Source organism: Misgurnus anguillicaudatus, chromosome 15 (genome assembly GCF_027580225.2).
Source record: "Misgurnus anguillicaudatus chromosome 15, ASM2758022v2, whole genome shotgun sequence".
Taxonomy (NCBI): Eukaryota; Metazoa; Chordata; class Actinopteri; order Cypriniformes; family Cobitidae; genus Misgurnus; species Misgurnus anguillicaudatus.
Genome location: NC_073351.2, coordinates 28,086,796 through 28,104,324, shown reverse-complemented (window position 1 = coordinate 28,104,324; position 17,529 = coordinate 28,086,796). Strand labels below are relative to the sequence as shown.

At 38.3% G+C, this 17,529-nt stretch overlaps 1 protein-coding gene across 2 annotated transcripts in view; it reads right to left on the bottom strand.

The window, feature by feature from the left end:
* Positions 1-11,022: 11,022 nt before the first annotated feature.
* Positions 11,023-17,529, bottom strand: part of LOC129419172 (UPF0606 protein KIAA1549) — a 101,685-nt gene continuing 95,178 nt past the window's right edge. For both annotated transcript variants that reach the window (XM_055174220.2, XM_055174219.2), the window contains exons 18-21: positions 15,142-15,194; positions 14,706-14,851; positions 12,645-12,772; positions 11,023-12,356 (exon numbers count right to left, since the gene is read on the bottom strand). In XM_055174220.2, coding sequence (XP_055030195.2) covers positions 12,159-12,356; positions 12,645-12,772; positions 14,706-14,851; positions 15,142-15,194 — 525 coding nt within the window. In that variant the 3' untranslated portion in view covers positions 11,023-12,158. The remainder of the gene's footprint in view (positions 12,357-12,644; positions 12,773-14,705; positions 14,852-15,141; positions 15,195-17,529) is intronic.

The following is a 17,529-nucleotide window of genomic DNA, read 5'->3' as shown; positions in this document are numbered from 1 at the left end:
AAAAACAGCAAGACTTTCATAATAAGGAGGGAAACCAATCCAGAGTGACCTGCTATAATGAAATATGGATCTTAACAATATTTTCATGTAAATGTAAATTTGTGTTCGAGATTGATTTATTCTTCTTTTTTATTTAATTCTTACAGTAACTTACAGTAATAAAGATCTCAGTACTCATTAAAAAAGATGTTTTTTAAAGTTTCTTTGTCTGGCTGCATGGTTCCATTTATTACACGGCTCATTAGAATGCTTGATTCTAATTGGCCAGTCACGACATTTGCAAATTTGTTATTCCCAGATAACAACCACTCAAAACTAATAACACACGGTAACCCGGATGCTGCACATCATTTTGACAGGTACAGTGTAATATTACACTAAATTAAATATAAATATGTCTTCTGATAACATATATGACACTATATTTACAAATGGTTAAACCAAATAGAGGAACGTCTTATCTTAAAACCGAAAGTAAATGGGTTTTTCTCCCAGTAGGTCTGCATTCACTAAAAATGAGCAAATAAAATATTTTAAATCAATATTTAATGTTTCTTATCTTACGTATGAGGTAAATAGCTAAGCTGTGTAATAAGCGGGATAATGTACATGCAGCCGGTTGTTATCGTGGAATAAGTTCCTTCAGTGTGATGCAAACCCTTCGCATCGGGTCCTGATCACACGGTCAGTGCTTATTTTTGCAATAACATCCGGCTGTCTATATTATCCCATACTTTACATCACACATAAGGTTCTTTGTAGTGGAAAAGATTTTAGAGAAGATAATGGTAAGAATTTTAAAGGGGACATATCATGAAAATCTTTTTTTTTTCATGTTTAAGTGCAATTATTGGGTCCCCAGTCCTTCTATCAACTTAGAAAATGTGAAAAATAACAACTCAGTAACTTAGTTTTGGTAAAGCAGTCTCTGCAAGCATGTGAAAAAGTTGGTCATTGAAATTTAGCTCCCCTTGTGATGTCAGAGGGGGGAAATACCGCAGCTGCTTCTGGTGCACTGGATTTATAACTCTGGAATGACAGAAATGCAGCACACTAATCGACCTACCTCGATTATCTTGTTTTTGCAATCCCAATGTGGAAAAATTGAAATTGAAATCGAAAAAGGATTAATTTGATTTGTATAGTCACACTGGCTGTTTCTCAATTCCAAGAACGCAAAGAACGGACTTGCGTCCTCGTGGAGATCGGTCTTGCCAGGCGACCTTGGAAGAACGAACTCGGAAGTTTTGCCGCAATGACTTCTGGGGCGTAAAGCGATTTCAGCAAGTCTGCACTCGATGCATCCTCGGTATCAAGAACACATCCGGGTATTTTCATGCGTCCTCTGTCCTTGCGTTCTTGAGAATTGGAATGAACTTCAACCGTTAATGATGACGTAGAGCGAGGACACGAGGACGCAAGATCGCTGAAGAACGCATATTGAGAAACAGCCCCTGTGTACAAATAGCAAGGTGATATGAGACACAGCCATCTTTTAACCGTATACATACTGGGAACTATATTCTCAGAAGGCTACTTGGGCGGAGTAATGTGCACAACTCTTCTCGGGTACTGCGAGCAAATCACTCCGCCCAAGTAGCAGTGCTTCGCCTTCTGAGAATATAGGTCCTCAGTATGTATACGGTAAAAAGATGGCTGTGTCTCATATGTCCTTGTTATTTGTACACGCTGTGACTATACAAATACGTAAATAAGAAAATGTTTGCATTATTTTGTCACTTATTGGGAGCAGTATGCTAGCTGGAGCCATTTACTTCCAGTCTTTGTGCTAAGCTAAGCTAGCGGGGACTGCATCAGACCGAGTTACAGCACGCACAGAGATGAGAAAGGTATGTGTGGACTTATTTAACTCTGGGGGATACGATGAATAAGCTTAATTCCCAAAATGTGGGAGTGTTCCTTTAAAAAAGTCTTGTTAATGTCCCCTTTAAAAACCTTTGACTTAAAAAGGTTACTTGGAGAACTTAAAATGTTTTCCTATGGCACTGTTGCTAAGAACCATGTCAAGCACCTTTATTTTAAGTGTATATTTCATCAAGGTATCAGTTCTGTCTCAGACCCTTTCTCTTAAATTTCCTCATTAAAAATGAATAAAAGAGACAAATGTTGACAGAATAGCTCAGATCGCTGGATGGTCAAATCATGTTCAATTCAGCTTATATTGCTGAACAGTTTGTCGTTTTATTGCCGTCTCTGAAGAGATCTCATCTGATATTGCCACAGTTTTTTTTCATGCTTGCAATTTCCAGCTTCACTTTATCACTCAGGGGTTTGAAAAAAGCCTAATCCTAAGTATAATTTAACTGAAAGGCATACATCACCCAACACAGTTTGTACTATGATCATTAATGATACCACAAATAGTTCAAAATATTCTGGGTGGACTCGGCATTTAGCCAGAGGACCCTAGTAACCAAATATCTACTTGACACCTCAGCAACCAACTTAATACCATAACAACATCCTGCAACCTCCCACAACAACCCAGCATCGTCCCAATGAGTTTTGTTAGTATATCGTGATACATCCAATGTTAGTTTATGATAATGGTTCACATTCTCACGTCATGATTATTATTATAACCTGATAACTTTGTAACTTGGGATGATAACTTGATAACCTTAACGTGGTTTGAACTGTGAATCATGTTTCACATGTCAGAGTATGCAGCATGTCATGGGTCTACTGGAGAAAAGTGATAGCCCTTTAATGGGATTCATCCCCCCACTTCATTTTAATGACCTCACACATGTACACACACTCTTTCACCGCATTAGACTGTAACTGACCTACAGTATCTCAGTGGGTGCCAGGTGTCTTAAACACATTACTTCAACCCATATCCATATCTGTCTATAGTTATACACCAGAATAAAAAATATATTGCTCTATGGTAATGCTAGCTTCAAACTTAATCATGCTAGCTACAGGATGCATAAGGGCTCAGTCGCACCAAAAGCGTTTATGGCAGTTGCAGGCACCTTTTTTGAATGATATTCTATGGGCAGGGCACGTTTGCGCGCTGTTTATGCGCGCCGAGCGCCTTGCGGTTTTCTGCCGCCTGCCGCGCACGCGTTTTTGAAGGAACGCTGAGAGCGGAGAAAGCGCCTGACGTCATTCGCGTCTTCCATTGTCCAATCGAATGAGGGGAGAGGCGGGCCTTACGTTGTGGTGAGGGAAGTTTACAGTTGCTTTGAAGAACCGGACTCCACTCGCTCACTCTCTCCTGCGTGTTTGTGGACCTCTCTCCCTCAAACAAGGTCAGAGCAAGCGCCCTCTTTTTAAAGTTTCTGCTAATATGACAGTTAACAGCAAAAGAGCGCTCACGCTTCAATATTTGATTGACAAGACAGCTGACTCGGTGGTTGCTTAGCAATATGAAAAGCCGCACCGCACTGCTCTTTTTTAAAAAAAGGCAGTGCGTCGCGCCTTGCGTTTGCAAGCATTTAAAGCGCTTTTGGTGTGACTGCGCCCTAAGGATGTATAAGCATGCACTCATACTATACACAGTATTGATCTATTTTACTTCTTGTCACTCGACTTAATGCTATAGTTTTACATGGTAATTTACAGTCACTAGAAAGTTGACAGGACCTTCAGGAGTTTAGAAGAAATGTAATGCGAATCTTTGTAAAATACATACCTTGTGCAGCCTAATGATGGATGGACGGGGAATATGTGGCCATGTGTTATCCAGAATAGAGCTTACATCCTCATCCTCTGAAAGGCCTTCTGAGCATGGATATGAATTGCGTGTGTGTGGGTCTAGTTCTGTGGTCTTGGGATTTGCTCCATTAGTTTTGGCCTGGATGGAGATGCAGCTGAATGAACGCTGGCTCTCAGTTCTGACTGGGGTTATTGAGCCGGGCTGGCTGAGAACGGTAGGGTCCTTGACAAGATCTGACCCATTTTTGGAGAGTTCGGAGTCCAGGTATGGAGCAGGCTCAGGGGAGACCACCGGATCTGGAGGACCACCGAAACAATACTGCAGCGCTGAGCACGGGAGCCCGTGCATCGCCCCAGAAGATAGAAGCAAGTACTTTTCAGGAAATTAAACGCCTTTTGCAATCCAATCAGATCCAGCTGGATTCCTTAAAAATTCCAAATGCGCTCAATCATCTCAGGATACCATCACAACTTGATGCTAAGCTTTCCTGCAAGGAATATTGACCTCCAGGTACTGAGCTGCAAATGATGAGGCTATGCTCTGTCGCCCATGGATGCATCTAAGAGACAACTTTTAAACACATTTTTGTGCAAATAATCTAACAACCTTCTACATGCACTAAACTAAACATCTTTTAGATGTTTCAGTAGTAGTTCGCCTTCTGCAGAATGAATGTGAGGTTTGGAGACTTTGCAGCTATGGGTTTGTGAGGGTGTCCTCAGTGTCCGGTTACCTGTACAGGTACTCCCCCTGCCAAGCCATGTGGCATTGTCCTTGTGCAGCCCTGTGTGCCAAGCAGGGGTGTTGGGTTTCAGGCTCTGGTAATTGATAGGACCATTGAGCAGCTCAATTGTACTGGATTATTCAGATGAGCAAAAGAGTGAGAGGACTATCGAGAGTCATCAGAACCGCAGACTGAACAAAAACATCTGGGAAAAAGTACCCAGGGTCAGCTAGTCAGGGGTCATTAAATGTGAAATAGTCATATGATCACAATATGCTGCTGAATGTACAAAATATGGTCTATGCTTGCTCTTCAGTAAGTGAGACTAAAAGGGTTGCTAAGTTGAGCCTTTAAAATGTCCACCTCCACTCATTTATTATCCTAATTAGATGCACCTGTTTGAGGTCGTTAGCTGCATAAAGACACCTGTCCACCCCATACAATCAGTAAGAATCCAACTACTTACATGGCCAAAACCAAAGAGCTGTCCAAAGACACTAGAGACAAAATTGTCCACCTCCACAAGGCTGGAAAGGGCTACGGGGAAATTGCCAAGCAGCTTGGTGAAAAAAAGGTCCACTGTTGGAGCAATCATTAGTAAATGGAAGAAGCTATGCCTGTCAATCTCCCTCGGACTGGGACTCCATGAAAGATCTCACCTTGTGGGGTCTAAATGATCCTAAGAAAGGTGAGAAATCAGCCCAGAACTACACGGAAGGACCTAATCAATGACCTGAAAACAGCTGGGACCACTGTTTCCAAGGTTACTGTTGGTAATACACTAAGACGTCATGGTTTAAACTCATGCATGTTACGGAAGGTTCCCCTGCTTAAACCAGCACATGTCCAGGCCCGTCTTAAGTTTGCCAGTGACCATTTGGATGATCCAGAGAAGTCATGGGAGAAAGTCATGTGGTCAGATGAGACAAAGGCTACTGTACCAAATACTAACATTGACTTTCTCAGGTGTTCAAATATTTATTTGCAGCTGTATCATACAAATAAATAGTTAAAGATTTTTTTAGATTATGTCTCTCACCGTGGACATGCACCTACGATGATAATTTCAGACCCCTCCATGATTTCTAAGTAGAGAACTTGCAAAATAGCAGGATGTTCAAATACTTCTCACTGTAAAATAAGCCAAAGTCAAGTAAAAGAGTTCAAGATGTGCTTAGTGCCAGATAAGATAAAAAGACATTTTGTTTTGAAATGTGTACTGTACTGTATGTCTACTCTATTTTGTGTCCTGTTTTTTCTGTGTGTATCTTTTTATCTTGTCTTATAAAATTAGCCAATACCGGTAATTTGTTTTAGTGATACAGTCTGATAGGGACACAAACAAATAAATAAAACAATTGAGCCGGGTATCAATTCGTTTTAAGTCTATATATCACATGCATTAGCTAAAAATAGACTGGTCTGAAAGTATTCTCATCATCTATATTTGACAAAGGAAATATTAGCACATGCTCATCACAAGAGCTGGACAAATTCAACAATGCAAAGCTAATGAAACATTGATGAAGCATATTGTTGGAGAATGTAAACAGGACTGCAGTTTCCACTTCACCGCGAGTATGTTGAAGTACACCATATGTACACCGGAGCAACACAAGTTCAGTGTGTGTTTGAATTGTGATGTCAGGTTTCTATGAGATAAAAATACTTCATTTACATATTTACAAGTGTGTAACAGATAGCTTGCAGATGACAGACTTGTTAAAGAGAACACCAGGTTTACATTTTAATGCATTTAGCAGGCACTTTTCCCCTAAGTGACGGTGTATGTATAACTATATATATACCCATTTTATTCAGTAGCTATGTGTCATTCATGGGAACCGAACCCCTGACCTTTTTTTGCGGCTAATGCAATGCTGTACAAAATAGAAGACTACATTGTTTAATCTAGTTAAACTGGTTAAAAAAGCTTAGAAAATGTAGTTTTTAGTAGTAGCCTACATGGAAAACATCTTTTTATTCTAGTTTAATGTAAAGTCAACACTGTGTATTAATTTGGCCTTTAATACGTTTATTGAGTTTATTCAGGGCTTAATGAAAAAAAGAATTTAGCGCCATCTGCTGCTCTTCACCCGTAAATACAAGTAGAAATAAATTGGTTTTATCGTGTTATAACTTTTTGTTTGTAGTTGGTTGTACAGGTAACTAGATTGAAAAAACACTTAGATATGGTACAAAATATATATAAGAAAAATCAAGAAAATGTTCTTACACTTTTTCGCCAGGAACAACTATAATCAGACGAATCTTAAGCTATAAGGATGCCATGCTAAAACGCTACAAAGCTATAATCCCTATACAAATAAATTATAATTTATAAATAATTTATGAGCAAAATATGTTTTCAGTTAGGTAACCAATCAGAAATGACACTATAATTTAAAGGGATAGTTCACCCTAAAATGAAAATTCTGTCATCATTTCCTCATCCTCATGTTGTTCAAAACCTGTATGAGTTTCTTTTTCTGATGAACACACAAGAAGATATTTTGAGAAATGATGGTAAACACATAGCAGATAGTGACCATTGACTTCCATGTTAGGAAAAACATATTTTGAAAGTATTGTGATAAATGATGAAGAAAACATTTTGATAAATGATGCAAAGCACACAGTTGACGGTACCCAACAAAATTCCTTCATATTTTTTTATTCCTACTATGGAAGTCAATGGACACTATCTGCTGTGTGTTTACCATCATTTCTCAAAACATCTTCTTGTGTGTTCATCAGAAAAAAGAAATTAATACAGCCATAAGGATGGGTGTCATGCTAAAACGTTACAACGTTTTAATCCATATGAAAATAAATTATACTTTATGAATAATTTATGAGCAAAATATGTTTTCAATTAGGTACCCATTTAGAAATGACACCATCATTTAAACGTAAAGTTTTTCCAGATGGAGGCGCTACACGCCAAAAAAATCTAAACAAGCCATGCTTGCTAATATCTACGTACACTGTAAAAAATGTCTGTTGCACTTAAATTTGTAAGTCACCTATTTGTATTATTTTTTCTCAAATTAACTTAAAAAAATAATGTTGAATTAGCTTAAGATAAATTATTTTCAACTTTATTTTTATAATTTGTAACAACTCATCACTAGTCAAGAAAGTTCAAATGAATTGCAAGTTCAACAAGGAATTTTTAAGTTCAATTAAACTCAATTTTATTTATATAGCGCTTTTCACAATTGTTTAATTGTTTTAAAGTAGCTTTACATACTGTATACTTTTATCAAGACTGATAAAAAAGTTAAAGGATTAGTCCATTTTCTTAAAAAAACATCCAGATAATTTACTCACCACCATGTCATCCAAAATGTTAAAGTCTTTCTTTGTTCAGTCGAGAAGAAATTATGTTTTTTGAGAAAAACGTTCCAGGATTTTTCTCATTTTAATGGACTTTAATGGACCCCAACACGTAACAGTTTAATGCAGTTTAAAATTGCAGTTTCAAAGGACTCTAAACGATACCAAACGAGGCATAAGGGTCTTATCTAGTGAAACAATTGTCATTTTTGACAAGAAAAATAAAAAATATGCACTGTTAAACCACAACCTCTCGTCTACTTCCGGTCCTGTGATGCGCCAGCACGACCCCGCGCAACACGTCACCCCGTCAAGAGGCCACAGATGATTTATGCGAAATTATAAAACGGTTAGTTCCAATCCTTGATTCTGATTGGTCAATAGGTGTGCTTTATTCACAATAAAACACTGCTATGACCGCTTCACCCAACGGTTCTATTTAATATCACTGCGCCCTTAGCAACACCCTTAGCAACACATAAACATATAATGAGACAAAGTCTGAGAGCAGTTTGTTGTTTTTATTTGAGCTTCCATGTTGTTGTTTGCATTCAGGGACTATTTTTTCTAGCGGAAGGAATGCTTTTATTAATTTAACTTCATGAAAGTTGCACTAATTTTTTTTTACTTTAATATTGTGTGGTAACCGTTTTATAAAAGCAATAAGGTACTCGAGGCAAGTGCTGTATCGTGAATAAGTAACGGCTGAAGGGGTTGCAGGCACTCCGCTTCGCGTCGTGCCTAACAACGCCCTTCAGCCGTTACTTATTCACAATACAGCACAGCCTCTCGTACCTTATTGCTTAACTACGCCCCAGTGTTTACAAGTATGGAGAATGAGGACCGTTTCGACTTTGTTTTTTCTTCTTCTCGTCTATTTCCGGTCTTGTGACGTGCCCTCAACCTCACGTGATTGCGTAATGCCGTGTAAAGGTCACGTGTTACATATATGAAACGCACATTTGCGGACCATTTTAAACAATAAACTGACACAAAGACATATTATTTCACATACAACAACGTCAGAACGGTCCTCTTTCTACACACTTGTACACATTGGGGTGTAGTTTCGCATGCGTCATCCGTGACCTCTTGATGTGATGACGTATTGCGCGAGGTCACGCCGTCGCGCCACACGACCGGAAATAGACGAGAAATTGTAAATAAACAATTTAGTTGCAGTAACTGCGGTTCAGAGTGTTGCTAAGATTAGTAGATGCAAGTTAAGTAAGGAATAATTGACCATGAGTCATTGAATTTTAAGAAAATAATTCACACCAAAGGTGGTAATGCACCGTTACACCGCGGGTGTGCATTATTTTCATATAATTCAAAGGACCGGAGTCAATATTTATTCCTCCTATACCACGGTTACCACAAACATTGCTCTGATGCCTATTTTTAAGACATTTGAAAAGTTAGATGTGTGGTTATCAAAAAATAATGCATATCCACGAAACATTTCTCAACCAATCAGAATACAGCATTCAAAGTCTGATAAGCAACAACAATAAAGCATATGGTAATAACTTTTATTTTTAACTTAAATAAAGAGTCAGTAGAATTTTAACTACAGGTTTAGAAACTCCCAACCAGATGTAAACTTAACAACAAAACAAAAAGCCAAAAACGTATTACAAAGGCCAGATCATGTGACAAAATAACAAAATTGTCTGTTATCTCAGAGCAAAGATGATGCTCCTTGTTTCATCAGCACACAATGAGTTTCTGCACAAAGGCAAGAATACATCCGAGCATGAAATACCGTATACTGACAACAGAAGAATCAGTGTTGTGAACTTTTCACAGGACGAATCTAATACTAGTTACAGTAACCATTTGTGTAATGCTCTTCTACAAGCATGACGTCATAGAAGAACATACTGTAGTGTACTAACAGTTGATCAACAGCAGTTTAATAAGCAATACTATTATCCCGTAATACTACAGATGCATTAATACAAGTTATTGCTAGTGAACAATGAGCACTGCATGATCACAGAACAGTGAGGAAAAGGATCCACAGATACAATTACCTAAAACCATTTCAAAAAATAACCTTAATCTATTTTATAATTTCTAAACAGTACCAGTATAAATGAAAAGACTTTATTCTTGTATAATAAAGTATTGTCTTCAAATACCATTTAAACAGTAGTAATACTGAATGTAACTGTGGGTTTATTTCATCACCTAATTTTTGGGGAAACAGAATATTAATGCACAGAACTAAATGTTGTCGATTACCACAGACAATCATTTTGACTCAATTTGTAAAACATATGCGTAACTTTTTTTTACAAAAGTGTTATTAAGCTGTTTTGGTTATGCTATTTAACCCTAAATCCTGCTAGATCTTTTTGGGTCTTGTAAACATTATTGCCCCACATACTTTTTAAAAATTCTCCCATATTTGCATCTTCTTAATACATGAATATAAATGTACTGATGCATAATCAAGTTGCAATTCGGGGTGCAACTGCACATACAAGGTTATAACGTTTATCTTTACCCTATAGATTTCTATTACGATTTTTGTTTGTGGGATGAGTCGAATTGTACTCTGGACTCTATTATTTACCTGTAAAGGCCAATGTATACCAATGCATTTGTACTGCAAAGACCAAAGGTACTGTATATCTACCAGTCTTGTTAAAGGAAAACACCACCGTTCTTCAATATTTCACTATGTTCCCACCTCAGCTTAGACCAACCAACACACACTTATCCCTTCTCAATGCGTGCACTTACTCTTTGCACAGCGCGTCGCGAATGTGTTAGCATTTAGCCCAGCCACATCCATTCCCCAGGATCCAAACAGCGATGAACCCAGAAGCCACCAAACACCTCCATGTTTTCCCTATTCAAAGACATGAGTAGTTACACGAGCAAGTATGGTGGCACAAAACAAAATGTGGATTTCTTAAGCGGATAAAAAATGAGAACCATATTTTATGGCGAAAGAATGTTACTGCGCACCGAGGTCGAAGTGCTGCAAACTAAGTGCTCTTCCGCCATACAATATAGTTAACATTTTTTTATCCGCTCAAAAATCGCCACGTCCTATCCTGTGCCACCATACCCACCCGTGCAACCACTCATGTAACAGTCTTTAAACAGTGAAAACATGCAAGTGCCTGGCGGCTTCCAAACTCATCCCCGCCTGGATCCCAAGGAATAAATGGGGCCAGGCCAAATGCCAACACATTCACAACGCGCTGTACAAAGATCAATTGCACACATTGAAAAAGACAGGTATGTATTAGTTAGTCCAAGCTGAGGCAAAAACATAGCAAAACATTGAAAAACTGTGATGTTTTCCTTTAATACCGAAACTAATAAAGGAAAACGGAGGAAGAATGTCAGTACTTCAAATACTATTACTGCACAATTAAAATAATACTATATAGGGCCCAATACTGAATTGTGAAGGCAACATGGCCATAAAACTGATATTGAGCACCAAAACAGGACAGGCAAATTGTGTATGATGCGGAAATGATGTAGATAAAATATTAGTAGACGCCAAAGAAAAAATTTATATTAAATATATCCTTTCGCAAAATTTCAGAAATTAAGTTAAGGTATCAAAGAACACTAAATGATTTCAGTGATGAGAATCTACAAGAGGCAGTGCAAAGTATAAAATTATTTAAAAGGCAGTGTATACACAGCAAAGAAACCACACAATGTGAAAATAAAACGCACACGCACATCTCTAAAAGAAAAATAACAAGGAAACGTTTGACGGACAGATTCTGGCTTCAGCAACCCTGGTCCGTGTAAAGACAACTTTTGTGTTTTTGTTCTTAGGTAGCAGTGTCATCATACTGTATATAAGGTAAACAACAGTAATTTCACTGTATCAACACACTGCTTATATTATAAACAACTATACTGTGGGAAAACTACCTGTTGTACTTCTGCATCGAATCTGCACCAGCAGATTTGCGTTGACGTTTTATTCAGCAGGTGCACCACTAAAACTGTAAATGATGGTGTGTTATCATCATCAACTTTCTAAAAATATATGCATGTTTCAATATTGATGCATCATAATATTAAAACTAGCAGTGTCATGACAAAATCCACCGCAACAAAGTAGTCCAATCACAACCGTTGTGTTTTGTGTGGATGTGACACATCATTTCAATTTCAGAGAGATGCATGTCAGGCTATGGCATCAGCTACGCTGCTGTTGTCATAGCTACGCAGATTCAATGTGGAAGTATAAATGGGCCTTGAAGGCAACATGTCTACTCTTTCCGTCCTACCGCTCTCTGCCACAGGGTGGCAGCAGCAGCTACAGAACATACAAGTCGTCATCTCAAAAAAGCCACTTCCATGGGAAGTACAGTGCAGTCTAGTGCAGTTTTTGGGTGGAGAGTCCGATTGAGCTCATGGGTCTCAGCTGTGGTAACTGGGTACCGCTGCCTGTTTCTGGGAGAGGCGCATGAGTTCCTCTCGAATGGCTTTGATGAGTGAGGCGGAGGAATGGTTGGGAGGGGAAGGCTCTTGAGGGGGAGCCGAGGGATGGTAGCCCAGGCCGATAGAGTCCAGGTGGGTCGAAGCGGCAGATGGCTCCTTCAGGCCGTTCCTGGAGGTCTGAAACACAGAGATTGAGGTGTAGTCAAGAACCTAAACCGTGAAATGATGAAATATATAGAAAGAAACAAAAGAAGAAAGAAAGATATGTACTGTAGGAAGGAAGAAAGATATGGGTGATTTGCCTGCTGGATCTTACAACTAAAAGTAAAATTTATTCTCATTTGGAGGTCTACTGCATGAATGAATGTAAATGTCTTGTGAAAAGACAACAACAAATGAACAAACAATGATATCCACGATATCTCCCCTTTAAATTCAAATAAAAGAACATTACAGAATACTTACAGGGTCTCTGTTGTTAGCGAATTTGTTGTCGTCCTCGTGATACGGGCTCCAGTTTAAGACACCAGGCTGTCGATTCTCATTCACACGACCCGCCACACCAGCATGAGTCAAATGGTGCAGCTGACCACCTGAACACACACCAATGTTACATTTGTACTGTTATTGCATTAAAGTTTTATTAAAACTCAGAATAAAAAATATTTAAAATAAAAAAAAATATTTTCTGTTGAGAACTTGATAGACAATCCTATTTCAATTAGATGGTTTCTAATGTCTAATAGTAATTAAAATTGTAGGGGTTTATGGGTGCATCCCAATTCAGGGTCTGGATCCTTCTAAGGACGGAGACTTTGAAGGGGAGGCTCGGTCTTTAAAGTCTGCAGCCTCTGAAGTCCACAAAACAAATTAAAATGAGATGGTCTAGCCCAGTGGTTCCCAAACTTTTTCAGCGTGCGGCCCCCCTTGTGTACGGTGCATTCCTTCGCAGCCCCCCAAAGAAAATTTGTGACAAAAAACTGTTCTAAAACTCAACTCAACAAAAACATTAAATTATACAAAAAGTAGTGCTTTTGGTTAGTAGCCTTATTTTTTTAGGTTTAACTACACAGAATTGATGATAAATTAATGTATTTCTTAAAATTTCATAAAACTGGGGCCCCCCTGGCACCATCTCGCGGCCCCACTGGGGTCCCCGGCCCCCAGTTTGAAAACCACTGGTCTAGTCTACGAAAGAGTTACGTCACTTGCTGTTCCTGTCCTCCGCGCCTGTCCGTGAGACACCACAGCAGAGACGTTCCAGACTTTTATAAATAAATTTGGAGCCAGATTTTTTATTTGAGAGAATATGATGCATTGATGCAGATTAAACTGTCCAACAGTATATCAAATTTATCAACCACAAAACAAATATACAAAAAAATAAATGCATCAGGCACATTATTGCAGCAATAAAAATATATTTTCATCATTTAAATCATTTAATCATTTAAATCATTTATAATACTATAACAGTGACGAGGAGCTTAAATTTGCTACATTTTTGACGTGACATTAATTATTGTGTGTCCATATGGCTAAATTAAATGTAAAAGGGTTAAAATTTCAAAATAAATTTGAAGATTGCTTGCATACATTCTCTTTTTTGAAGACCAAGTTTATCATTTCTGGTTTTATTTAATTTTGAAAGAATATTTGGGATATTAGAATAATTGCAAAAAATGTCAATGTGGTGTAACCGGTCTGTATCAATTGGTGTAACTAGTATTTTTTAAAAATTAAAATATAAATATATTTCTAAAAAAAGTGGAATAAAATATAATCATCTAGTTTTTGTGTAATATGATTTTTTTTACATACATTTTTACATCATTTGTCAAAGATTATTTAGAAAACAGATCTGTTTTCAGCATATGTCAGGACAAATATTACAAAAATGCAATAAAATTTACATTTAGAAATAGCTAATAAAATTATATTTTAAAAATATTTTTTTTGATGATGATGATTATGCTTACATGCCATCAAGGTGGATAAAATATTTAATATTTCTCATTCTTTGGTGCAATCAGAGGTTACACCATTTGACATTTTCAGGTCCCTTCAGTCTTAACTTTCATAAAAATGGTGCAAATGTTTTTTTATTGCATAAAATGAACATAAATACACTGTGCATTAAAATAAACCTGATGCATGCTTTTAAAACAAGTTTTTTTTAAATTGAATTTCTCATCTTGCCAAACAGTTTTTGTCACTGACCCATACACTTTTTATAGTTTTATACTTTACTACAGTTATGAATGTTTATTTTATATTATATATTTTGTATAATACCCAGACGTCACAGGCGCGCATTGAATCTTGGGATAGCTGAGGCCGTGAAGGATCCATCTATGGATCTTTGGTTTCAGGGGAAACGAAGGTCGCATTTGGAGGCTGCATGTGAAGGAGCCTTCGAATTGGCACAGCCTTTGTCGCGGCCAGGTGACGACAAATACGGCCCCTGAATTGGGGTGCACCCTATATTTGCCGTCTATTTCCTGTTTAAATGATGTGAGCACACACCTGTACTTCCACCAACAGGCCGTGGCCTGGCAGAGGAGGGCAGCTCATCTGTGTTGACCCCTCGGCCAGAGTACAGCGATTCCGACTGGAGCTGTTCAACAGGCAAAACATCACCGGTTGGGATGTAGCCTGAACCCAAACCTTGCCTGTAAAAACACAAGATATCACTACCCAGCTACCACACTACACCCTTAAACATGAATCTATGCTGGACGTGAGAGATGCATTAAAAGTAGATATCTCACATCATCATAAGCAAATATACATAATGTACGATTGTGACATTGGCAATACTAACTTTGTTAACAAAAATACTTACTTTAGACATGCAACAATACAATAATGAAATACATAGTGTATAACGGATGAAGAAGTGACACAAACATACAGGATAAAATAAGAAAGATGGACACGGATGCCAGATATGACCACTCACCTATGCAGTAAACCCTGTACCGTGGAAGGAGGCAGACCTAATTCAGCATATCTCTGAAAGGCAAATAGACAAGCGATGAACTTAAAACTGAATTTAATACACACATTAGGCTCTGTTTGTGTAACCACAACTGGAATATTTCTGTGTAGCAGGCTAAACAAACCCTGTGAACCAAAAAAAAGAGTCAAGCTTTTAAATAGCTCAACTAGAAATAACATTTCAAAGACAGAGGACCATTTATAGCTCCATCAAAGTAATAAAAATCGGTCCTGCCTCTTAAATTAATATTTGCCATGCAGTAGCCCAGAGGCTGCTTTTACAAATATATATTTGTCCGTTCTCATGTAGCCTCAGTTGGCACTTGAAATCCCCCTTTAGCCCTTCTATTAAAAACGTAAGCGTCGACAGATGAGTCTATTCAGTTTATTTCCCATTTTGGAAAACCCAATATGCTTGCACCTTTGATGTGAATCTAGTACATTCGGTTTGTGTCAGTTGCTGTGGTATGGTTTGACCACCCATCAAAAGAGCTTGTCATTCTAAAACATGACATGACTGGGGTTCTAACTATACAGAGCTTAATGCAAATGGGTGAAGTGTCCCTTTAAGCATCTGATTTTATGATTTGCTTTATGTTTTAAAGCTACTATGCGAGACTTGTATAAGAATCTCTTGACAGAAATGCAATATAATATACATACAGTGAGAAAAATAAGTATTTGAACACCCTGCTATTTTGCAAGTTCTCCCACTTAGAAATCTTGGAGGAGTCGTAGTCTGCATGTCCACTGTGAGAGACATAATCTAAAAAAAATCCAGAAATCACAATATATGATTTATATGATTTATTTGTATGATACAGCTGCACATAAGTATCTGAACACCTGTCTATCAGCTAGAATTCTGACCCTCAAAGACCTGCAAGTCTGCCTTTAAAATGTCCACCTGTCCACCCCATACAACAGTAAGAATCCAACTACTAACATGGCCAAGACCAAAGAGCTGTCAAAAGACACTAGAGACAAAATTGTACACCTCCACAAGGCTGGAAAGGGCTACGGGAAAATTGCCAAGCAGCTTGGTGAAAAAAGGTCCACTGTTGGAGTAATCATTAGAAAATGGAAGAAGCTAAACATGACGATCAATCTCCCTCGGACTGGGGCTCCATGCAAGATCTCACCTCGTGGGGTCTCAATCATCCTAAGAAAGGTGAGAAATCAGCCCAGAACTACACGGAAGGACCTAATAAAGGACCTGAAAACAGCTGGGACCACCGTACAGGTTACTGTTGGTAATACACTAAGACGTCATGGTTTAAACTCATGCATGTTGTGGAAGGTTCCCCTGCTTAAACCAGCACATGTCCAGGACCGTCTTAAGTTTGCCAATGACCATTTGGATGATCCAGAGGAGCAATGGGAGAAAGTCATGTGGTCAGATGAGACCAAAACAGAACTTTTTGGTCATAATTCCACTAAACGTGTTTGGAGAAAGAAGAAGAATGAGTACCATCCCAAGAACACCATCCCTACTGTGAAGCATGGGGGGTGGTAGCATCATGCTTTGGGGGTGTTTTTCTGCACATGGGACAGGACGACTGTACTGTATTAAGGAGAGGATGACCGGGGCCATGTATTGCGAGATTTTGGGGAACAACCTCCTTCCCTCAGTTAGAGCATTGAAGATGTGTCGAGGCTGGGTCTTCCAACATGACAATGACCCAAAACACACAGCCAGGATAACCAAGGAGTGGCTCTGTAAGAAGCATTTCAAGGTTCTGGCGTGGCCTAGCCACTCTCCTGACCTAAACCCAATAGAGAATCTTTGGAGGGAACCAAACTCCGTGTTTCTCAGCGAAAGGCCAGAAACCTGACTGATCTAGAGAAGATCTGTGTGGAGGAGTGAACCAAAATGCCTCCTGCCGTGTGCGCAAACCTGGTTAAAAACTACAGGAAACAGTTGACTGGTCAGGAAACAAGTTTTTTTTGTGATTGTTGCGGGCCAAAATCCTTGATATTGCAGCACGTTTTCTTAAAAAATTTGATGGAATATTACAGGATATTTATGCAATTTTATGCGATGAAATTGTGGGAAAAACTGTGAGAACTTGCAAATACTGTTTTGCAGCTTTTGATTGATGTTCTCGTTGTGTAATTACGTCACTTCCTTACATTCCCATGATGGTGTCTAAATGAGTCTAATTTGGAGCTACAGGCAAAAGAAGTGAAACATTTGAGGCTTTAATTTAAAAAAGTATGTTAAGCCCTCGTCTAGCAATCTCAATGCTCCAAATAGTAATTAAACATCTAAAATAAACAATTAATAAATTCCTAAATATTTCCTTATACAAAGGATGTTCATGTATTTATAAGTAAACATCTCCCAATT